Below are 21,347 nucleotides of genomic sequence, written 5' to 3'. Positions count from 1 at the left end.
TAAATAAGGTAAAGATGTCAGTGAAAGGAATGTCTGATATAATAACTAGATAGCCTCAAGAGACAACATACTTGAAAAATGGTTTTTCTTCCTCTAGCAAATAATGAGTATATATATATTAAAATAATATTTTATAGCCATAAGAAATTATTAAAATTATTCTAACATGCATTATGTAAACATGAATCAAAATTTATATAGAATAAAAACATAACAAAGAAGATAATGATATCTAAATATATAAAATTAAAATATATTCTTTTAACATCACAAGTATGAAAAAAATGACAAAAATGTCCATAAAAATCCAAATGTGATGCCAAGACCTCCTCAGTCTCCAGTTTAAGAGTTCAAAGACTTAGGAGAATAAATTAAGTTACATATCATATAGATACTTTGAAACAAACTAACTTATAATAAAATAATGAAACTATATTCTCATAAGATAGTCTTAGAAAAATAGTAAATATATACCTATATCTGGTTTTCCAGTCTTTTTTGTTTATTTTTTGGGCCACCTGGCTGTGCACAGAAGTAATTCCTGGCTATGCACTTCTGGTGGGTACAGAAGACCGAATGCAAAGGCATGAAATGGACCCAATTGTGTACCATTCCCCATATGGCAAATGCCCTATCCACTGTACAATATATAGCTCCATCTCCTAGCTTGCCATTTTTTTTTCATTTCTTAAACAATCTTTTTTTGCCATCAATGAGTTATTCTAATCTTGAAAATTCAGCTCACAGTATTATGGCCTTTCTTTTAATTCAAGATTTAGACCTAATGAAATATATGTGATTTACCGGTATCAACTTAAAAATACATTTTGTTAAATGTTTAAAGATCCAGTATGAACTCTAAAATTATGTTATTGAGCTTTTCAATATTGGTTAATGTATTGTATAAAGTTGATTATTTAATCATTAAAAATAACACCATTTCTAACTAAATGCCAAGTACTTACAGAAAAATTAGTACTAAATATCATTTATCATAATTTTGCCATATATTTATCATAATTTTTATCTTCACAAATGTTTGTATGCATATATATATATATATTTGGAGCCAAAAGCCTTTCTAATTAGCATAAATCACTAAATGAATGTTGGCAAGCATTTTTTAAGCCATAAGCTTGTTATGTTCTCTAATTTATATTGGTGTGTGATTGTAAATATAGTAAATATAAAAGTATATATAAGTAAATATATAAGTAAATATAGTAGTTGGGGAAATATTTTGAAATAAGTATTGGCCAACATATTTTATAAGTATTAGTATTCTCTATTTCTCCCAAGTTCTCTCTTCCTTTGTTTCACTCTTTTTTATCCATCCCTCTTCCTTTTCTCTCTCTCTCTTACACACACAAACACACACACAACACATACATCTTGGACCTGTAAGTATTTTGTTACCATTTTTGAGCTTGTATAACATGTAAAAATGTGTGCTTTATACTTTTATATAGTTCTTATTTTTTATCTTAAATGTATAATTTTGTCATACCATACGTAAGGTACAAAACATACTATGAACATAAATATAATTGTTTTAATTCTACCCATATTTTTCAAAATAGATATTTGTACATGTCAATGTTTAATTATAATATATTCAATAAGTTTTATAATACATGAAAATTATAAATTTGACCAATTTAATAGATAAAACTAACAGAACTTGGTTTAGGATTTATATATTTATAATAAAAGAAGATTGAGTATTTTAAAAAACTAATTTAAACATTTACTGTTATTTCCAATACTATTATTACTAAATTATTTTATTTTGATATACGTGGTCACATTCAACTGTAAAATAAAAAATGGAGGCCACAGGGACACATACAGTGGTTATAGTATATGAATTACATGAGTTAACTCTGGTTTGATGCCAGGCATATAAAATGATCCCCTGAGCACCTCCAATAGTGATTCCCTGTACAGTCAGGAAGCAGTCTTAAACACTGCAGAGTATGGATACAAAATAACAATAACAACAACAACAACAATAATAATAATAATAATTAATAATAACATTTAAAAAAATGAAAAATTAAACCATGCACAGTTTACCCATTTAGACCAATAAAAACACTTTGCAAAAACTATGGTACAATATCATACAGGATATATCAAATTTGATATAACATCTTACTCATACATTTTTTTGTTTATTTACAACTATTTGATTCTGTGTGTATATAACATTAGTTTTCTTTAGGCTAGAGAGATTAAGCTAGGGAGAGTACTGAGCTTCCATAGCTCTGTAAAAGGCCAACTTGAGTTTAATACTCAGCACCATATATGGTGACACCAAGAGCCACAAGGAGTGATCTCTGAGTACAAGTCGTGGATTGTACCCTGAACTAACCATGTGTGCTTCAATTCACCAATAAGTTCAATTTAATCTACCATACTATGGGTTTCATTATTCACCACTATACCCATATTTTTTAATTATTATTAAAGCACTAGTAAAATTTTAGAGCAAGAACTTATCTTTACATTCTAAAAAAAAATCTGAGTTTTGTGAGGTATAAAATTCAATTCTCTTTCTATAGTGCAAAAGCACCAAACAAATCCTAATCAAACTGGTCTAACTGTTTTCAATACAAAATTATATTTTTAAAAAGAAGCAAACAAGATTTGACAAAAAGGTTTCTATGGGTAAATCCAATTGTTTGTTAATTCTAGAATATATTTATTTGCTTTTCCCTTTGACATGATATCATATACAATATAAATTGCTATTTTATGGAGAAAATGCATTTTATTTTTACAAGAACTAATTTAGTCCTCATAACAATGCCAAGCTGTGTAAAAGCTTCATTTCCAAACCTGAACAACTGACTTCAAATAAGACCAATAATTTATCATTTTTATCTTTACTATCTACGTCCATCTTATGATATAGAACCATGTTATATCTAAGATAGGAAACACTAAAAACCAAATAGAAAACAGAATATTCACATATTCTGATACCCCTAAATGTGTCAATATGTGTTAACCAATCCAAATATAATAATTGAAGCTTAATATTATAAATGAAATAATATTTTAAACAATTGTAGATATTTAATTAGTATATTGCTGAAAATGATGTTTCTAAGGTATTAACAAGGAAGACACGGTTGCTAGATATACCTAAAGCTTCTATCTTCTGCTTTATTTATATATTAAGTGGAATTATATATAACCACTCATATATTTTTTTCTTTTTTTGTTTTTTTTTTCGGGGGGGCACATCCATTTGATGCTCAGGGGTTACTCCTGGTTAAGCGCTCAGAAATTGCCCCTGGCTTAGGGGACCATATGGGACCCCGGGGGATTGAACCACGGTCCTTCCTTGGCTAGCGCTTGCAAGGCTGACACCTTACCTCTAGTGTCACCTATCCAGTCCCTGTTTTGTTTTGTTTTTTAATTTAAAATTTTTTTTTTATTTTGGGGCCACACCGGCAGTGCTCAGGGGTTACTCCTGGTTATCTGCTCAGAAACAGCTCCTGGCAGGCATGGTGGACTATATAGGTCGTGGGATTCGAACCAACCACCTTAGGTGGTTGCAAGGCAAACACCGCTGTGCTATTTCTCTGGCCCCTATATTAAATAGAACATGAAGTATACCAAAAATTTTCAAGATTTTCCATATTTTGATATTCACTGGACAAATCTCCCCTTAAAATATGTTAACTTAACAGCATCCTACTTACAAAGCTTTACCATCTATGCTGCCATGGATCAAAGCCAAGTTTTTTTATATGTTTATATATGTTTAAGGGTAATCATAATTTTGGAACATTGCCACATTGGAACACCTGATAAATAGAAATCAGATTCACTACCAACCTATCCAAATAATGGAAATTTTGTATATTTAACACTTCACATTTTACTATGGATTGAGTGTATTAGTAAAGAAAGATTTTGACATTATCAGCACACAAGTAAAATGAATTTATAAACAAATGTGATAAAAGTTAGAATTATTTTATTTTGTATTCATTAACTGACTTGTCAAGATATTAACTGAGCAGTGCTTTTCCACAATGATCAGTGATTTAAAGTATTTTAGCTATAAATCAAAATACTCTTACCTTTTAAATTTTGCCTTCAAATGTATTAGCTAAATTTAACATTTGTGTTTTTATAATTATTTTGAAAACATGATATGATCCAGATAATTTGAATTCTATGATGGCAACTGAAACCACATTTTTTTTTTTTTGGTTTTTGGGTCACACCCGGCAGCTCTCAGGGGTTGCTCTTGGCTCTACACTCAGAAATCACCCCTGGCAAGCATGGGGGACCTTATGGGATGCTGGGATTCGAAACACTATCCTTCTGCATGCAAGGCAAACACTACCTACATGCTATCTCTCTAACCCCGAAACCAATATTTTTAATTACGGCAAAATGAGATATTATTACAGCAGGATTTAGCATTCTAAATTTCCTCAATTCCTCTCAGGTACTTTTCACTGAGTAGATTTGGCCAGTTGACTCAATGGACCATTTCTTTCCCAAAGATAAATGACATGATTAGGAAGCCAGATGGTACCAATGCTGTAAGCTATATTAAATTTTGAGTCATATTTGGGCTAGTTTTACCTTCAAAACTGAATAACAGGATTATATCTAAGTGTATGTATGTACATTTGTTGCATATAGGTATACTTACCTAAGTCTATTTACTTTTCTTTTCAATTTTCAGATACTGCTATAAAGTCATGCTAGAGTTTAAACTTAAAAGAATCTTAAAGAGGGTGGGACTCTTTAGGGTCACTTTTCATTTACCTTTAAAGAAGCAATCTTCATTGTGAACAATGATAATCTTTTGTTTCTTCAGGCAAGCTGCTCTGTGTACTTCACAGTGGTTTTGGTAGAATTCTCCATCAGATCCACACACAGGTTTGTAGTGCCGTTTGCATAGGTCCATGCAAGCACATTCTGCTTTCCCAGTCTCTCTGCTGACAACACAATGCCTTCCCAAACCACAGTATTTATTTTCACAGGATCCTAGAGGGCTATCCTGCAGCAAGAATCCTGAAGACAAGAATAGAAACTCATTTTAAAGATATGCTCCATTATATGCATATCCCACCTTCAAATAAAAATAAACAATTGGTCTATCACTTAAACTTTTGAGGTTAACTTAAATTAATATGCACATGCATGGAACTATAAAATAAATACTGTGCCTTCAAAGGAGTATGTATGTATGTATGTATGTATGTAATTTATGTAATTTATGTAAAGGAGTTACATAAATTGTGTGGCTTTACATTGCTTCATATACTGCTAAGAAATGTTATAATGCACTACAATCTGGGGACTTAAGGGACAAAGTAATTGTGCATGTGTTTTATTTTTCTTAATTTTTTTTGGCTGAAAGTTCAAAATTAAAGTGTCACCAAGGGGATTTCTTCTGAGAATTCTGTTTATGGGTGATCGTCTTCCCACAGTAACTTCGCCTTGTCCTCTTTCTTTGCATTTTTGTCTTCATAAAATAATAATAATAATAATATTAATTTAAAAAATGTGGGGCCTGAAAGGTGGTGCTAATGGTAAGGTATCTGCCTTGAAAGCTCTAACCTAGGACGGACCATAGTTTGATCCCCTGGCGTCCCATATGGTCCCCCAAGCCAGGAGTGATTTCTGAGTACATAGCCAGGAGTAACCCCTGAGCATCACTATTGTGGTCCGCAAACCAAAAAAATATAACAAATAAAAATAAACAATTATATAGAGAAAATTTATCTATTGCTCTCAGTAAAAAAAATTGATGAAATATCAGATCAACTTTTTCAAAATATGTCAATTCAATTCCCTTCCTCAACTTGAGCTTTCTCCCTCTCTAATGTGTCTGGTTGTTAGTGATTCTCAAGAGCTAAAATACCTCAGTTCAGCCCTCCTTCTACTGTTTTATTGTCTTAGATAAATGATTTCTTTGTACCAAGTGTGCCATCTTCAATATGTGAGTAATAGTGGAGTGTCCTAGAATTGTACAAAGTATTAAATGTGACAGTGCACAGAAAAAGTTATACCAGATACATAGTAAATGCTTATAGAATAAATAGTATTAAAATAATTCAGGATAGGGGCTGAAACAATAGCAAAGCTTAGTCCTAGTCCTAGGGCATTTGCCTTGCATGTGGCTGACCCAGGACAGACCTGAGTTCGATCCCTGGAATCCCATAAGGTCCACCTAGCTGGGAGAAATTTCTGAGTGTAGAGCCAGGAGTAATCCCTGAATGTCACTGGGTGTGGCCCCAAAACAAGCAAACCAAAAAAAAAAAAATCAGGATAATGCATAGATGCATATAAGACACAAAATAAAAGACAAGAATAAAAGCCCTAAACATTTCTCAGTGGGCCCTTAATAACTGACACTTCTTGCTTTGACCTTTGCCACTCATTAACTAATTATGCATTTCATGACTAAATAAAAAGTCGCGGGGAACTCAAATTTCTTGCTACTTAGTCCAATCAATCTCCATTAGCACTAGAAGCATAAACATGGATCTAACAGTCTTACACTCGAATGTCTCTGAGCAACCTCACTTCAGTTTTATAAACACCCAGTTTTATGGGGAAATGATTGATATACTACATTCAATTTATACTCTGGAATTCCTAAGCAGACTTAAAAGACTATGGTTATTATCATTTGTAATTTTGTAAGATTAGAATGTTCGAAACAGCAAAAGTCAAATACACCTAATTATAAGCTATTCTCATGTAAATATGTGTGCATATTTTATTTTCCATAATATTTTACTTGGTAAAAATACCAATAAAAGATTATTAATTTATTCATTTATTTAGTTAGTTAAATTAATTAGTTATGATGATGAAAAAGCCATACATGACAACTCCCATTCTGTTGTTTTCTAACTCTCCTCCTGGGTCTTTTATTTATCTTTTGTTCCACTGTCTGAACCTGGCACTCTGGGTGGGGCTTTTCGAGATCTTGTCCAATTCAACCAGCCTCAGGACTGAAGGTGAAGGGAAGGAAGCAAATTTCTGCTCCATTAAACCAGTTCCTACTACATGTGCCAAATTCTACAATTAAACATGCAAGTGACCCTGGAAGTTCTTACTAATGAGATACTCCCTTCTTTCTTTCAAACTGTTGCTGAAAGATCAGCCACTGGTGTCAAGGAGTACTTTAGTGAGGAAGTTGGAATGTGGGAGAGGCAGGGAGGGCAGAAAACAAAAGGGACCCTGATTGCTGCCTCCCTCCAATCTCAAGCTCAATAAAGACTATATTCAATTAAACTATAATTAACTTTTTCGCTAATGGATTTTTTCAGCATATTGGTTAAAAATTATCTGTGCAAACTAAGAGCACTAATACTGATTCAAAATTAAATTGTAGCTTCACTAACTCCAAACTTTAGAATGTGGGTAATATTGTACTATATGGGGATAATAGCATCATTATAGGATTATTAGTATTAAAGTTTTTAGAAATATATAGCGAGGCTTTGAGTTATAATTATCTATATAAAACTTGTAAATTTTTCTAAAAAAATACATAATTTTAAGTATCATTTAAAGGGGCCAGAGCAGTGGCACAAGCAATAGGGCATTTGCCTTGCACATGCTAACCCAGGACAGACCATGTTCTATCCCCTGGCTTCCCATATGGTCCCAAAGCCAGGAGCGATTTCTGAGCACATAGCCAAGAGTAACCCCTGAGCATCACAGGGTGTGGCCCAAAAATCAAATAAATAAATAAAAATCATTTAAAGAATTATTTTAATTTTTTTTATTTAAACACCTTGATTACATACATGATTGTGTTTGGGTTTCAGTCATGTAAAGAACACCATCCATCACCAGTGTAACATTCCCATCACCAATGTCCCAAGTCTCCCTCCTCTCCACCCGACCCACGCCTGTACTCTAAACAGGCTCTCCATTTCCCTCATACATTCTCATTATTAGGACAGTTCAAAATGTAGTTATTTCTCTAATTAAACTCATCACTCTTTGTGATGAGCTTCCTGAGGTGAGCTGGAACTTCCAGCTCTTTTCTCTTTTGTGTCTGAAAATTATTATTGCAAGAATGTCTTTCATTTTTCTTAAAACCCATAGATGAGTGAGACCATTCTGCATTTTTCTCTCTCTCCGACTTATTTCACTCAGTATAATAGATTCCATGTACATCCATGTATAGGAAAATTTCATGACTTCATCTCTCCTGACAGCTGCATAATATTCCATTGTGTATATGTACCACAGTTTCTTTAGCCATTCGTCTGTTGAAGGGCATCTTGGTTGTTTCCAGAGTCTTGCTATGGTAAATAGTGCTGTATATGAATATAGGTGTAAGGAAGGGGTTTTGTATTGTATTTTTGTGTTCCTAGGGTATATTCCTAGGAGTGGTATAGCTGGATCGTATGGGAGCTCAATTTCCAGTTTTTGGAGGAATCTCCGTATCGCTTTCCATAAAGGTTGAACTAGATGGCATTCTCACCAGCAGTGGATAATAGTTCCTTTATTTTTATGTTGTACTTTTATTTTCATATAAATCCATTCATTTCAAATGGAAGTTAATAAAATAAAAATCACCCCAAAGTCAACATCATCAAAAGCATAATTAACAATAATTTATATTATGGTAGAAAAATGTTATGTTCAAAAACAATGTTAAAATATGTGAAATCTTTGAAGCCTTAGTTCAATTATTGATTAAAATTATAAAAACTCTTTATTGTGGGCCTGAGTCGTGTTGCAAGCGGTAAGGCATCTGCCTTGCTTGCGCTAGTTTAGGATGGACCGTGGTTCAATCCCCTGACATATCATATGACCCCAAGCCACGAGCAATTTCTGAGCAAGTAGCCAAGAGTAACCCCTGAGTGTTACCCACTGTGGCCCAAAAACCAAAACCAAAACAAACAAACAAAAAAAATCAAATGTCTATTAAATCAATATAACAATTCTTTTCTTTTCTTTTCTTTTCTTTTTTTTTTTTTTTTTTTTTTTGGTTTTTGGTTTTTGGGCTACACCTGGCGGCTCTCAGGGGTTACTTCTGGCTCTACATTCAGAAATAGCTCCTGGCATTCATGGGGGACCATATGGGATGCTAGGATTCAAACCAACCACCTTAGGTCCTGGGTCGGCTGCTTGCAAGGCAAATGCCACTGTGCTATCTCTCTGGCCCCAATATAACAATTCTTAATATTTTTAATAATTTTTAAAAATAGTTGAATCTCTAAATAAATTTACTACTAAAAACATTTTCCTTCATGTTATTTTCTGTGAAATATATGTAAAGTACATATCCATGCTAATCATAACTATACAATAATTTAATTGGGAAATTATTCTAAATATTTCCTTAATGTCACACAACAAATTGTTAATGTAATATGGAAACTTTGTTCACAAAGTTGAATTTGATATGAATCTTGCTAAAACATACATTAGTAACTTATCAAGTAAAAGTCTAGTTATTAAGTAGTAAAAGGTAAATGGAAGGATTATTTTCATTATTTTTTTATTAAAATGAGTTCAATGTTCACTGAGCCTGAATTTAGACTTAGTCACAAGCTTAGCCCTCTAACTGACTTAGTATAATTTTGATCAAATGGATCTGCTTATAATGAGGTCATTGGTGATATATCACAGTTGGTGTCTAGATTCTCTTCTCTTGCATATTTGCTCCTAAGTTTTGCACTACAGTTCAGAGGTTTGTATTAGGATACCAGCTATTTTGTACAAGTTAATGAACTATATTATACTAGCTAGCAGCTATGTATTGCATGTAGCTCCAGCAATTAAAGGAAATTTAATTAATTCATATGCAATCCAAAAGTAAGCTCATATTATGTAAATGAATAGCTAGAACATATTCTTTCTGACACTAATTATCCATGACTAATGCTGAACTTAAGTTTCAGCTGAGATTAAATCAATTTAATCTGATCAACATGTCAAAGATTTCTTTTAAGTACATTCAGATAACACACTAAATGAATTTTAATCAAGAATTTCTATCTTGCTACCTCTAACTTGATAAAGTCACATTTGTTTCCAAAATGTACTACAAATTTAAAAAAATTTAAATCATTTTAAAATCCCTATCTTTGGAGCATTACAAAAATTCTTCCGATTTGAAGCAAAGCTGAAACATTAAATGCTTGAAGTATAGATAAAATAAAGAACTTTTAATGATCAACTTAGAGTAATATATATGTGTTGATTTTTAAAGATATGCAAGTATAATGTTATTAATACGATTAATTTAATTTGAAAACAAAACATCAAAGACACTATGTCATAAAATAATTCTGTACAACTCTAAGGAAAATCTTGACATATTTTCTCAATTATGAGTCAATTTTCTTCAAGTGATTTATATAATAGACAGAGTATAATAGACAGTTACTTAACATAGAAAAATCTAAGATAAAGTAAAATTTAATAAAATGCATTTTTATATGTAAGGAACTAGACAGTGATTGACATTTTTTGCAAGAAAATGACAAGGATCAAAAGACAAGATTTGATTGTACACAGAAGAGAGGCAAAGGTTTAGGGCATGCATAGAGTGTGAAAGAGAGCGAGGTATATTATAGGTCAGATCTTACAGTATCTCAAGTTTGAAAAATGCTTCATGAGCCCAGTGCGGTACGGAGAGGGTCTATTTACAAGTTGTCTAATCTTTGGGAAGTCTGTTGAGTGCTGGCTTGCTTGTTTGCTTGCTTAAGAGATGTGGCTTCTCACTAGCACGTAAGGTGCTATTGCAAGAGGTCCATCCCATTGTTCTCTGTTGAGTCAGTTTGCTCTCCCCCTTTCTCTCCCTCCTATCCCTTAATCTTCCCCTCAACTCTCTTTCCCTCTCCTCACTCCAAACTCCTTTCCCGTCCATCTGTCCATCTCTCTTCCCCTCTCACTTATCCTCTACCTCTCCCTTTTTCTTCTCCATCCCCTTTCCAGCTCCTCTCCCTCCCTCCCTCTGCCTTCCTCTTCCTTTCTTTCTCTCATATTCCTTTCTTCTCCTCCTCCCTCTCTCACTCCCTATCTCCTTCTTTATCTTCCTATCTCTTCTAAAACCCCTTCTCACTCCCTTTCGTTCTCTCCCTTTCCCCCCTTACTCTTCCCCCAATCTCCTCATTCCCTGAAAGAATCAGATACTTTGCACTGCCAGACAAAAGGCCTGAGTATATGCGGGGCCTTGTAGCAAGCAGAGATCTTTGCTAAAAGCAGGGACCCCTGAGAAGTAAATGTAACCATTTGAGGTTTGCATAGAGACAATGAAAGCATAGAATTTTAACCCTGGAAAACTGAGTCTAACTTATCTGAAGTTCCTGTCATCTGTACATTCCAGCCTGCTTTGATGGGTCCGGTCTGCCCGAGATGGGTTCCATTATCAGTACACTCTGGTCTACTGGAGATGGGTCCCATTATCTATCTGTACATTCTGACCCATTCGCCGATGGGCCCTGTTATCTAGGTATTCCTGCCTGTTCAATGTATATCAACATGCGTATGTGCAGAAATGTGCCTGCAAAAGGTAATTAAGCCTCGCCTGTGGTTCAATAAACAGAATTGGATCTTGAATCCTTATCCCATTCTAGTCTATCTCTGTGTCTGTTACTTGTTCTGTGTTTATCTGTATGTATATGTATTCTCCCTTGGAGAATAAGTAACCCATTTCTTAACTGGTGTCCCCCGCAGGTCGGGGCACCCACAAATATAGACCAAACTCATGATACTAAGCAGGGGCAGAATATTGGCAGAGCTCAGAGACCCAGGAAAGTTCAGATGTCCAGGCAGGCACAGATACTGAATATAGGAGTCTATGCCACAAGCATCACAGGTAGAAGGAAGTAAACCACTGGACTTTATTACAGAGCTGCTGAGGTACAGTTTGAGAGAGGCCTAGCTATAGGTACAGAGGACAGGATTGTCACCCTCAGCACATGGTAACCAACTGTAAACTAAGTAAAACAGAGAGTCCAGGGAATGCACAGGGACAGAATTTTACACCAGGAAGTTATACACAGATTAGAGAGAAACATGGAAAGGACCTGGCTACTATACAAGGGAGTTAGTAAATATCATGGAACCAATAGGGAAGTCCTACTGGGGACTGGGCAACATCTGGAATGAGAAGAATGACTTTGGTATCTAGGTAACGAGAAGACTGACACATTTGGGAGGAACCCAGCCCTTCTATTTAAACTGTACAATGAACTTTAACTTCTAATCTTCTGAGTATTTTATATGCAAATATTTTGTACAAGTTTTTAAGAACTCACCAGAGAAGAAAATCCACTTTTGCACTGACAGGTATAGCTACCACAAAACTGTATCTATATCTGGATTTAAACAATAGCTAAAGGGAAGATAAAACAGATCTTAAAGAGCAAACTACTTTTAATTATTTTAGAAGAACATAAACTAATTAGTTTAGAGTGCAAAGTTTTTTATTGCGTCTTAAAAATGTATTATTATTATTATTATTATTATTATTATTATTATTATTTTGCTTTTTGGGCCACATCAGTGATGCTCAGAGGTTACTCCTGGCTATGTGCTCAGAAATCACTCCTGGCTTGGAAGACCATAACGGACTCTCAGGGATTAAACCGTGGTCCTTCCTAGGTTAGCATGTGCAAGGAAAACACCCTACCACTTGCACCAGTGCTCCAGCCCCCAAAATATACAATTATTAATAAAATGTAGGAATTGCTTAAGTTTTGATTTATGAAAATATCAAATTTTTGGTCAGATTATACAAGTATCAATCACTTTGATTTTTCTCAATATATTACTCAGTGTTTTTCAACCTTTTTGTGCAAAGGCACACTTTTTTCATGAAAAAAAAATCATGAGGCATACCATTATAAAATGTTAAAAACATTAACACTATACCTATATTGACTATATATAAAATAATTCTCTTGAATAGGAATAAAATAAACACAAATAAATTATTTTATAATTACTTTATTATGAAATAATCAAATGATCAGTCTATTTGTGAGCCGAAGCCACATGTTATGGACGAAATTGGAATATTTTTCCCACTGCACACTAGACAATATTTCATAGCACACTAATGTGCCATGGCACAGTGGTTAAAAAAATGCTGTTACCTGTCTAGAGTACAGGCAGGGGTGGTGTGGGGAGGAGGGAGATTTGGAACACTGGTGATGGGAATGTTGCACTGGTAATGGGTGGTGTTCTTTACATGACTGAAACCCAAACACAATCATGTTTGTAATCAAGGTGTTTAAAAAATATTTAAAAATAAACAAAAACAAAAATATGCTGTTAACTAACCTCAGACAAATGGAAAAGTAAAAGGAAATTAATAAGTCATATTTAGCTTTGCTTTCATTCAAAGAACACTTATTTAAAACTATTTGGCTTAATAAAATTGAAAATAAAAATTAATATATGACAGGGCCAGAATGATAGTGCAGTGGTAGCATGTTTGTCTTGCTCTTAGCTGACCTAAGATGGACCTCAGTTCTATCTGAGGAGTCCCATATGTTCCCCCAAGCCAGGAGTGATTTCTGAGTGCATAGCCAGGAGTATCCCCTGAGCATCACTGGGTGTGGCAAAAAAAACACGTTAATACATGAGAAAAATATTTTCATTGTGCTTTCTCTGATATATAATACTTAAACTTAATTTTAGTTAACATAGGTACTCGTACTTTATTTCTCTTTTTCCTCTTCCTTCTTTTCATAGTTCCCTCAGCAACTATTCATGTCTCACTCTACGTTGTTATGTTCAAACATTTTGCTCTATGTTATCCAGAGAATTCACATTAGTTGTACTCACCCAGTTGGTGTTTGCAGGAAAAAATACTTTATCACTGTTGTTACTGTGACTCCAAGGATCCCAACAATAGGTTCTATCACAGTGGCCATGTTGAAACTCAAATGTATGGCTCACATTGATAGTGCATATCTGACTCTACCACTAAGCCACACACCCATTCTTGGGAAACTTAATTCTCTTTCTTAAATAATATCTACAAACTCTAGAAATAGTACTGATATATAAAAACTGAAAAGGATAGAACCAAAATGAGTATACCAAAAGAGTAGGACACTTGTACTTTGCAGGCAGCCTACTTAGGTTCAATACCTGGCATTCGTAGAGTCACACAAACCTGCTCAGAGTGTTTCCTGAGTGCAAAACAAAACTAAGTATTTCTGGATATGGCATACCCTCAAAAAAAAAAAAAAGAAAGAAAGAAAAAAACATATGAGGGTCCAGAGTGATAACAAGGTCATGTTGGACATTTGCCCTACACACGGTCGACCTGGATTCGATCTCCTGCAACCTAAATGGGCCCCTTAACATGCCAGGAATAAGTTCTGAGTGCAGAAAATAAACCCTGGAGTAAACTCTGAGCAACATCAGGTGTAGCCCAACAACAACAACAAAAAAAAAGTATGTTAGTCTTAGACCGGAGGGGTAGAAGCTGTATGGCATTTGCCTTTCACCTGGCTGACCTAGAAGGGACCGAGGTTCGAACCTCAGCGTCCCATATGGTCCCCCAAACCGGAGCGATTTCTGAGCGCAGAGCCAGAAATAACCCCTGAGCATCACAGGGTGTGGCACAGAAAAGCAAAAAAAAAAATAATAATCTTAGAATTTGTAAATTATATTATTTTTAAGCCTTTATAATAATATTTTGTATATTATATTATGTAAATAGTTTAAGGGATACATTTTACAATTGGAGTTGTTGGTCCAGGTGCTGACGTAGTAATGAAGGTGCATGTCTGAAATTCCCTGGACCCGATTTTGTTTCCTGAAATCACATGGATTCCTGGGCATTGTTGAGTGCAGGCTCCCAGCAACCCCTTCCTCCCAAGAATTCCCTGTATCACAGAACCTGAGCTTTGCATCTACAGGTTCCTGTACTGAATCCGTAGCAGCCTGTTTGGCCAAGAATCACAGGCCGGGTTTCTGGGACTCCAGAATAACACTTAAAAGCCTCTCCCAATCCAATAAGTAACTAAAATTGGAGTTGTTTAATTTCTCTGTAACTGTTACTACATGTTTGAATTTAGATAGATCTATTAAAGTTGGTTTGCCATTTATGCCTTCTAACAAGAGGAATTATTATTTAATTATTGAATTATTATTTAAATGAGCTAAATATAATGGAAATAATAATAGTAACATATCAATGGATTTTTTTAAAGGAGTGTTTCTCAGTCTTTTTCCTGATCATTGCCCCTTATAACTTTGATCCCTTCCTATGGTCCTTTGTCCCAGCTGCTGATTACTCCTTTCATGTTGTGACTCTTCTTTGATTTTATTTTTATCTGTAGCCCCTTGATATATTCTGGGGGATCCAATTGAGAAATGCTGGCTGAAAGATTTAAGTGAGTTTGTTCAGAGAAAATCCTTGATATAAGGTCAGGTGTTCAACAAACAAGGTTATTATTATACTTAATTGGTATTGACTATGAATTTGACACATAGCATATATGTCTTAATGCCATTGACATTAATATTTTTATTAATTTATTAAGTCTTTCAGATCTCTAGCATTTATGTCTATTGTTAATTTATTTACAAGAATGTAAAAGGTGTTTCAAATATACTCATTTAAAGTATTCAAGAGGCCATGCCTTTAAAGAATTGCTCTCACTGCCCCTGAGATTAAAATAAAATAAATTAAATGGTGCATATTTCTGTAATTAATATTTTGAAATAATATTTTCTGATGTTTTGCTATTGACATGGAAAAACTGTGAGATATTAGTAAATTCCAATAAATGTTTCTGTTGCATACTTCCAATTCTAACAGAACATATTCAGTGCTTCCATACTTAGTGGAAAGTGGCAGTTCAAGTAACTACTTCAGTGCCTGTGGAAGACTAAGCACAGCATGATCTTTTCATGACCTTTAATGACTGCAATATGCATTGCCTGCTGTTACTTTGTGAAGTCAGTGAAAACAAGACAGCCTAACTGAAAATTCACCCAGGGAGTGTGAACAATCACATATCTGCAGTTTTGTGAATTTGGAACTTTTTCTTATTAAATTCCTGTAATATGTAGAGTTAAAAAAGTTGTTGGTGGCTAAATTTTAATTATACAATGTTCCAACATCCATTCATTGCTTCAATAGTGTTCATTTCCAACCACCATTTCCCCCAGTTAATCTCCTATCCTCCCTTCCTCAAACCACTGCCCTGTCTGTCTTCATGGAGAACACCTCTCTCTTACTCTCTTTCTCTGTCTCTCTCCATTTTCCTCTTATCTTTTCAGGTACAGTGATTTGTAATATTGTTTTGTAGGGGTATTATGAATATTACTTTGCACTGTGATGACATATCCTGCTGATACATCCCTATCTATCACTAATAAGTGATAGAAACAGGAATAATCATATGCAGGATGAGTGCCCAAAACATCATAATATCTCTCTGGCCTCTGAAAGTTCTAATTTTAAAAGCAGCAAATACAGAAAATATAAGTATAAAATCCAGAGACCCAGTTAGATTGCTCTCATCCAAATTTTCTGTTTAATGTAAATTAATTTGATTATGATTGAATATGATTTTAGTATGTCACTCATGATTTAAATTATTTGATTATAACTATTATGTCAACATTTATTTTGTATTCTATATTCACAACAGTAAAATTCTAATCATTATAGCAGAATATTGAAAAAATTTAAAAACTGAAAAGTGTACAAGTCTAACATATGACTATTAAAATTATAGACTTTTCTTAAAATTACTCGCTAATATGATCCTTTATAAGAGATGTTTCTATTATCTTAATATAAATACAGCATTGGAAACTTAAAGTAATATTTATGATCATATACTTAATCAAATAAATATGGTTACCAGATCAGGGATATAGCTATATAAAGATATTGTACATCATTTCTTGCCAGAGGTTAAGGTAAAATTTCCAAAACTAATTTTTGTAAGTATAGCAAGCAACATTTAGTCTCTAAACACTGGTAAGTATGTTCCAGAAACAATCCTCAACAGAAAAATTTTTAAATATTATATAATCTGTAACTTTTTAATCATATAAACAAAATGAAAGCATAAGAAATTTCACCTATGTCTTGTGATTACAGATTAGTAATCACAATTTGCATAAGCATAGATATTTTAAAATCTTTCTTTTAAATTATTATAGTTAATAGTAATGAAATACTTTTTATGAAACATCTTGAGGGACATTTAAAGAAAAAAATACTCATTTAGCCGTTAGCTGTTGCCTCCCATGTAAGTGATGTTAACTTATTTAACAAGAAAGTCAAGTAAGATATTAAGTAATTTTATCTATAAAACTTAAAAAAGTTCATGCAAATAGTATATGATACATTTTAATGTGATCAAAAACATTTCATATTTTTAAATAACTCTCATTTTTTTTAAAGTGGACTCTGTGTGTGTGTGTGTGTGTGTGATTGCACATTGGACATGGCTCTGCATTCAAGGATCAGGATAACTCATAGTAGGGTTCTAAAGGCCAAATGAGATATGATGGATGAAAACCCAATAGGGCATAACAAAGTGATACCTTACCTGCTGTACTATTTTTTTTTTTTTTAGTTTTGGGTCACCCCTGGCTTCACTCAGGGGTTACTCCTGGCTCTACCCTCAGAAATTGCTCCTGGAAGGCTTGAAGGACCATATCAGATGCCAGGATTTGAACCAATGACCTGCATGAAAGGCAAATGCCTTACATCCATTCTATCTCTTCTGCCCCAATTTTTCTGATCTCAAAAATTTTTACATTTTAAGAAAAATTTAAATATATTTCAAAGTACTATGATATAACATACTATAATTATTGGGTTTTGTTGTTGTTGTTGTTGTTGTTCAGGCAAGACCTGTTAAGCAGGGTTTGCTTTTGGCTCTGCACTTAGGATCAAACTATCTTCCAGCCCCAACTTCTGAAAATAAAATTGTTTATAAAAGGAATGTTTTAATGCCTTATTTTGTATTGATAATGCACTTTGTACCATTTTTGTCACAACAAAACTAGGTAGAAACTACTGAGAATTTTATAATCCAATTATTAAAAATTCAAATTGTTGTGTTATATTATGTACAAGTATTCCATTGAATAGTCAAATCATAAAGCAGAATGGTAGGATGAAACTTTCCAAAATTCTTAATTGTTCAGAAATTCAGTATTTTAAGATATCTGGAAATATCTATTAGAATATTATATCTAATAGAACATTAAAACTCTGGACATTTTTAATAACTTATTATATTATGTAAATTTTATCACAGTCAAATTAACATATGTTAATTTAAAATGAAGAGACTTCATATATATTATATAAATTAATATATTAGGTATGTATTTTATCCCATAAATGCACATTTTTCCTAATAGTCAACATCCATTATCAGTATGGAAGATTAGTTGTAATCTATAAATCAACACTGACAGAGCATTATCAACTAATATAGTCATATGCTGTAAAATAAATCTATAATCCATATTTCCAAAATCTTTAAGTACATATATTGGCTGATCCAAAGCATGGTAGTGTGGAAATTAATAAATCAAGCCAGTAAAGAAAATATCATGGAGTTTGGTGGCTTTTTGCCTCCTTGTTTCTCTAGACCCCCCAAAAATAAATTCTCTCTTTATTCAACCAGTTCAAATTCATTTGGAAGAGGGAGGGTTCAGTGAGAGACAAAATTACCTATCCAGGTGGACTTTTACAAGTCAAAGGGCTTGGTGAAAAAAGAGAAATTTGGGGGATGCCTTTGCCCTGTGCAAAAGCATAGTGTAAACCAACAATATGCATTCTCTTCATTCTGTTCTCTATCATTCTTTTTATTTATTTATTTATTTATTGACTGATTTGGGGGCCACGCTCTGCGGCATTCAGAGTTTACTCCTGGCTTTGCACTCAGAAATCTCCCCTGGCAGGCTGAGGGACAATATGGGATGTTGAGGAATCGAACCAGGTCCCTCCCAGGTTGGCAACATGCAAAGCAAATAAATGTCCCACAGCTGTGTTATATCTAAGGCCCCTGTCCTCTATCATTCTTAATATCTCAAATCACTGAAAATATTTTTTGCCTTGGCAATGTAAAGAAACTGTCTGTGCAAGGGCTGGAGAAATGCTACCATGAATCGAGTATTTGCTTTTTTGCTAATACCTTCACCTTGGAAAATCATTATTTAAAAAATATCTATTATAAACCTATATCATGCCCTGAGCACTACCAGAATCAGTAATAAACTTTGAACACCAGTGAGTGGGCAGCATATCCAAATAAATAAATGAATAAATAATACATCTCAAAATTTTACCATCTATCTTCTCTTTAGATATAAAAGTCATATTAACTAACTCTAAATACAGTCTAAATACTTAAAAATATGCTAATATTAATGCTAGGTGCTTAATTTCAAATGATATTTGATTTTTGGTGGTAAGACATAATTGGAAGTACTCAGGGATTACTCCTGGCTAGGGGTTCATGAGTCAATCTTGGCAGGCTTGGGGGACATTATGATGTGCTGGGGATTGAACTTTGTTAGCAGTGTGCAAGACAAGTATCCAACCTGCTGTACTATGACTCTACCCCAAGGGTATCCTATTTAAATAATTAAAAGACTTAAAATATTTAATAAGATAAAACGTTAGTAATGAAATAAAATCTTTCTGGGTCTTGGTAAACAAAATTTTGTAATACGTTAACATTAATACACTGATTGTAATTTTGTTTTGAGCTCAACATTTTCTTTTTAATGAAAATAAAAAATCTATTGTGATGTTCTGTTACACTCGGAAATAAGAGATGTCCCTCTTGCTTATATAACAAGACCACCTTTTTAAATATAAGATTGACAATGACATACTTTTTACATTCAGAAGTGTTCAGGAAATACGGCAGCACTTTGTTTTGTTTTGTTTTGGGGTCACACCCGGCTGTGCTCAGGCGTTACTCAGAAATCGCTCTTGGAAGGCTCTGGAGAGGTGGAATCATATGGGATGTCGGGATTCAAACTATAGTCCTTCGGCATGCAAGGAAAACGCCCTACCTTCATGCTATGTCTCTGGCCTCTGGCAGCAATTCTGATGATGTGATGGCTATTCTAGCTGAGCAGGATAGGCAGTTAAGTATTATGGTCTATCAATATGATGCTACTTGTGGTACTATTTTGCCCAAAGGGGCGGATGGGGCGGGGGTCAGTCTGAACTACACCCAAAATGTTTAGGGCTCTAACTCACTTTGGGATTTTTACAAGAAAGGCAGGTATTCTATCCATTTGGTTTATTCCCCTTATTTAATTTTTTTTTTATTCTACTGGTTTTCTTGTTTTGTTTTGTTTTGTTTTCGATTTTTGTTTTCTTGGGCCCCACCCAGTGATGCTCAAGGGTTACTCCTGATCTTGCGCTCAGAAATCTCTTCAGTCCTGGGGGACTATATAGGATGCCAGGGAATAGAAGCCTGGTCGTCTGTCAGTGAATGCAAGGCAAACACCCTACTCTTTTGCCATAGCTCTGGCCCCTAATCTACTGTTTTTAAAAGTTCTTCTCTTATATGAGTTTTTTCGTGTGACTGAAATTAACTCCACAAATAAATATATTTTTACATTAAATCTTAAGATTCTTACATCTTTACATCTTAAATTAATATAATATAAAATTATCACCTTCATTTTAAATATTTTATACTTAAAATTTTAGTAAAAAAAGATCCATTATGGTCTTAAATAATTATGTCTTACTGTTATATTTCTGTTCTCAAGCTCTATAAAAATTTAGCCTGCTAATATTATTTTTATTTTATAACAAATGTCTAATATCTTTAATAATTAAATCATGTTTACAATCAAAAAGCAATCATAATAATAAACTTTTCCCAGAAAAGAGTAAACAAATGTTAGAGAAAACATATGAAGTCTTCTCACTAGTAATTTTACTCAGTAATCTCACCCATTACCTGGGGAAGGAAATAAAAATTTGACTTTCATAGTAATAAACCCCACTCTTCAATATTACCTTTTTCATCATTAGTGCAGTTCCAGAGGAAATAAATGGATTATTATGCCCAAATCATTCTAGAGAATAATCTACCAAAGCATGTCAGAAAACTTACTTTTTTAGTTTAACACTTACTGAACTTTATTGAACAGGAAAAATATTTTTGTTATTCTTTTAATAATATATTTATTTAAGCACCTTTTTTATAGACATAATTGCAGTTGGTTATTAGTTGTATGAAGAACACCAACTTCACCAGTATTTTCCATTTTTAGAAAATTTATTTTAAGCTAAAAATTTATTTATTAATGTTATAGCTATGATATTTTATGTAATTAAATTAAACCAAAAGTTTTAATGT

At 33.5% G+C, this 21,347-nt stretch overlaps 1 protein-coding gene across 2 annotated transcripts in view; it reads right to left on the bottom strand.

Annotated features, from left to right (window-relative positions):
- The window catches only part of FSTL5 (follistatin like 5), a 648,108-nt gene that overhangs the window by 456,852 nt on the left and 169,909 nt on the right, over positions 1–21,347 (bottom strand). For both annotated transcript variants that reach the window (XM_049770233.1, XM_049770234.1), the window contains exon 3: positions 4,798–5,046. In XM_049770233.1, the coding sequence (XP_049626190.1) occupies positions 4,798–5,046 (249 nt within the window). The remainder of the gene's footprint in view (positions 1–4,797; positions 5,047–21,347) is intronic.

Source organism: Suncus etruscus, chromosome 3, assembly GCF_024139225.1.
Source record: "Suncus etruscus isolate mSunEtr1 chromosome 3, mSunEtr1.pri.cur, whole genome shotgun sequence".
In the NCBI taxonomy this organism is placed as follows: Eukaryota; Metazoa; Chordata; class Mammalia; order Eulipotyphla; family Soricidae; genus Suncus; species Suncus etruscus.
This window is presented reverse-complemented; position numbering and strand designations above follow the sequence as displayed.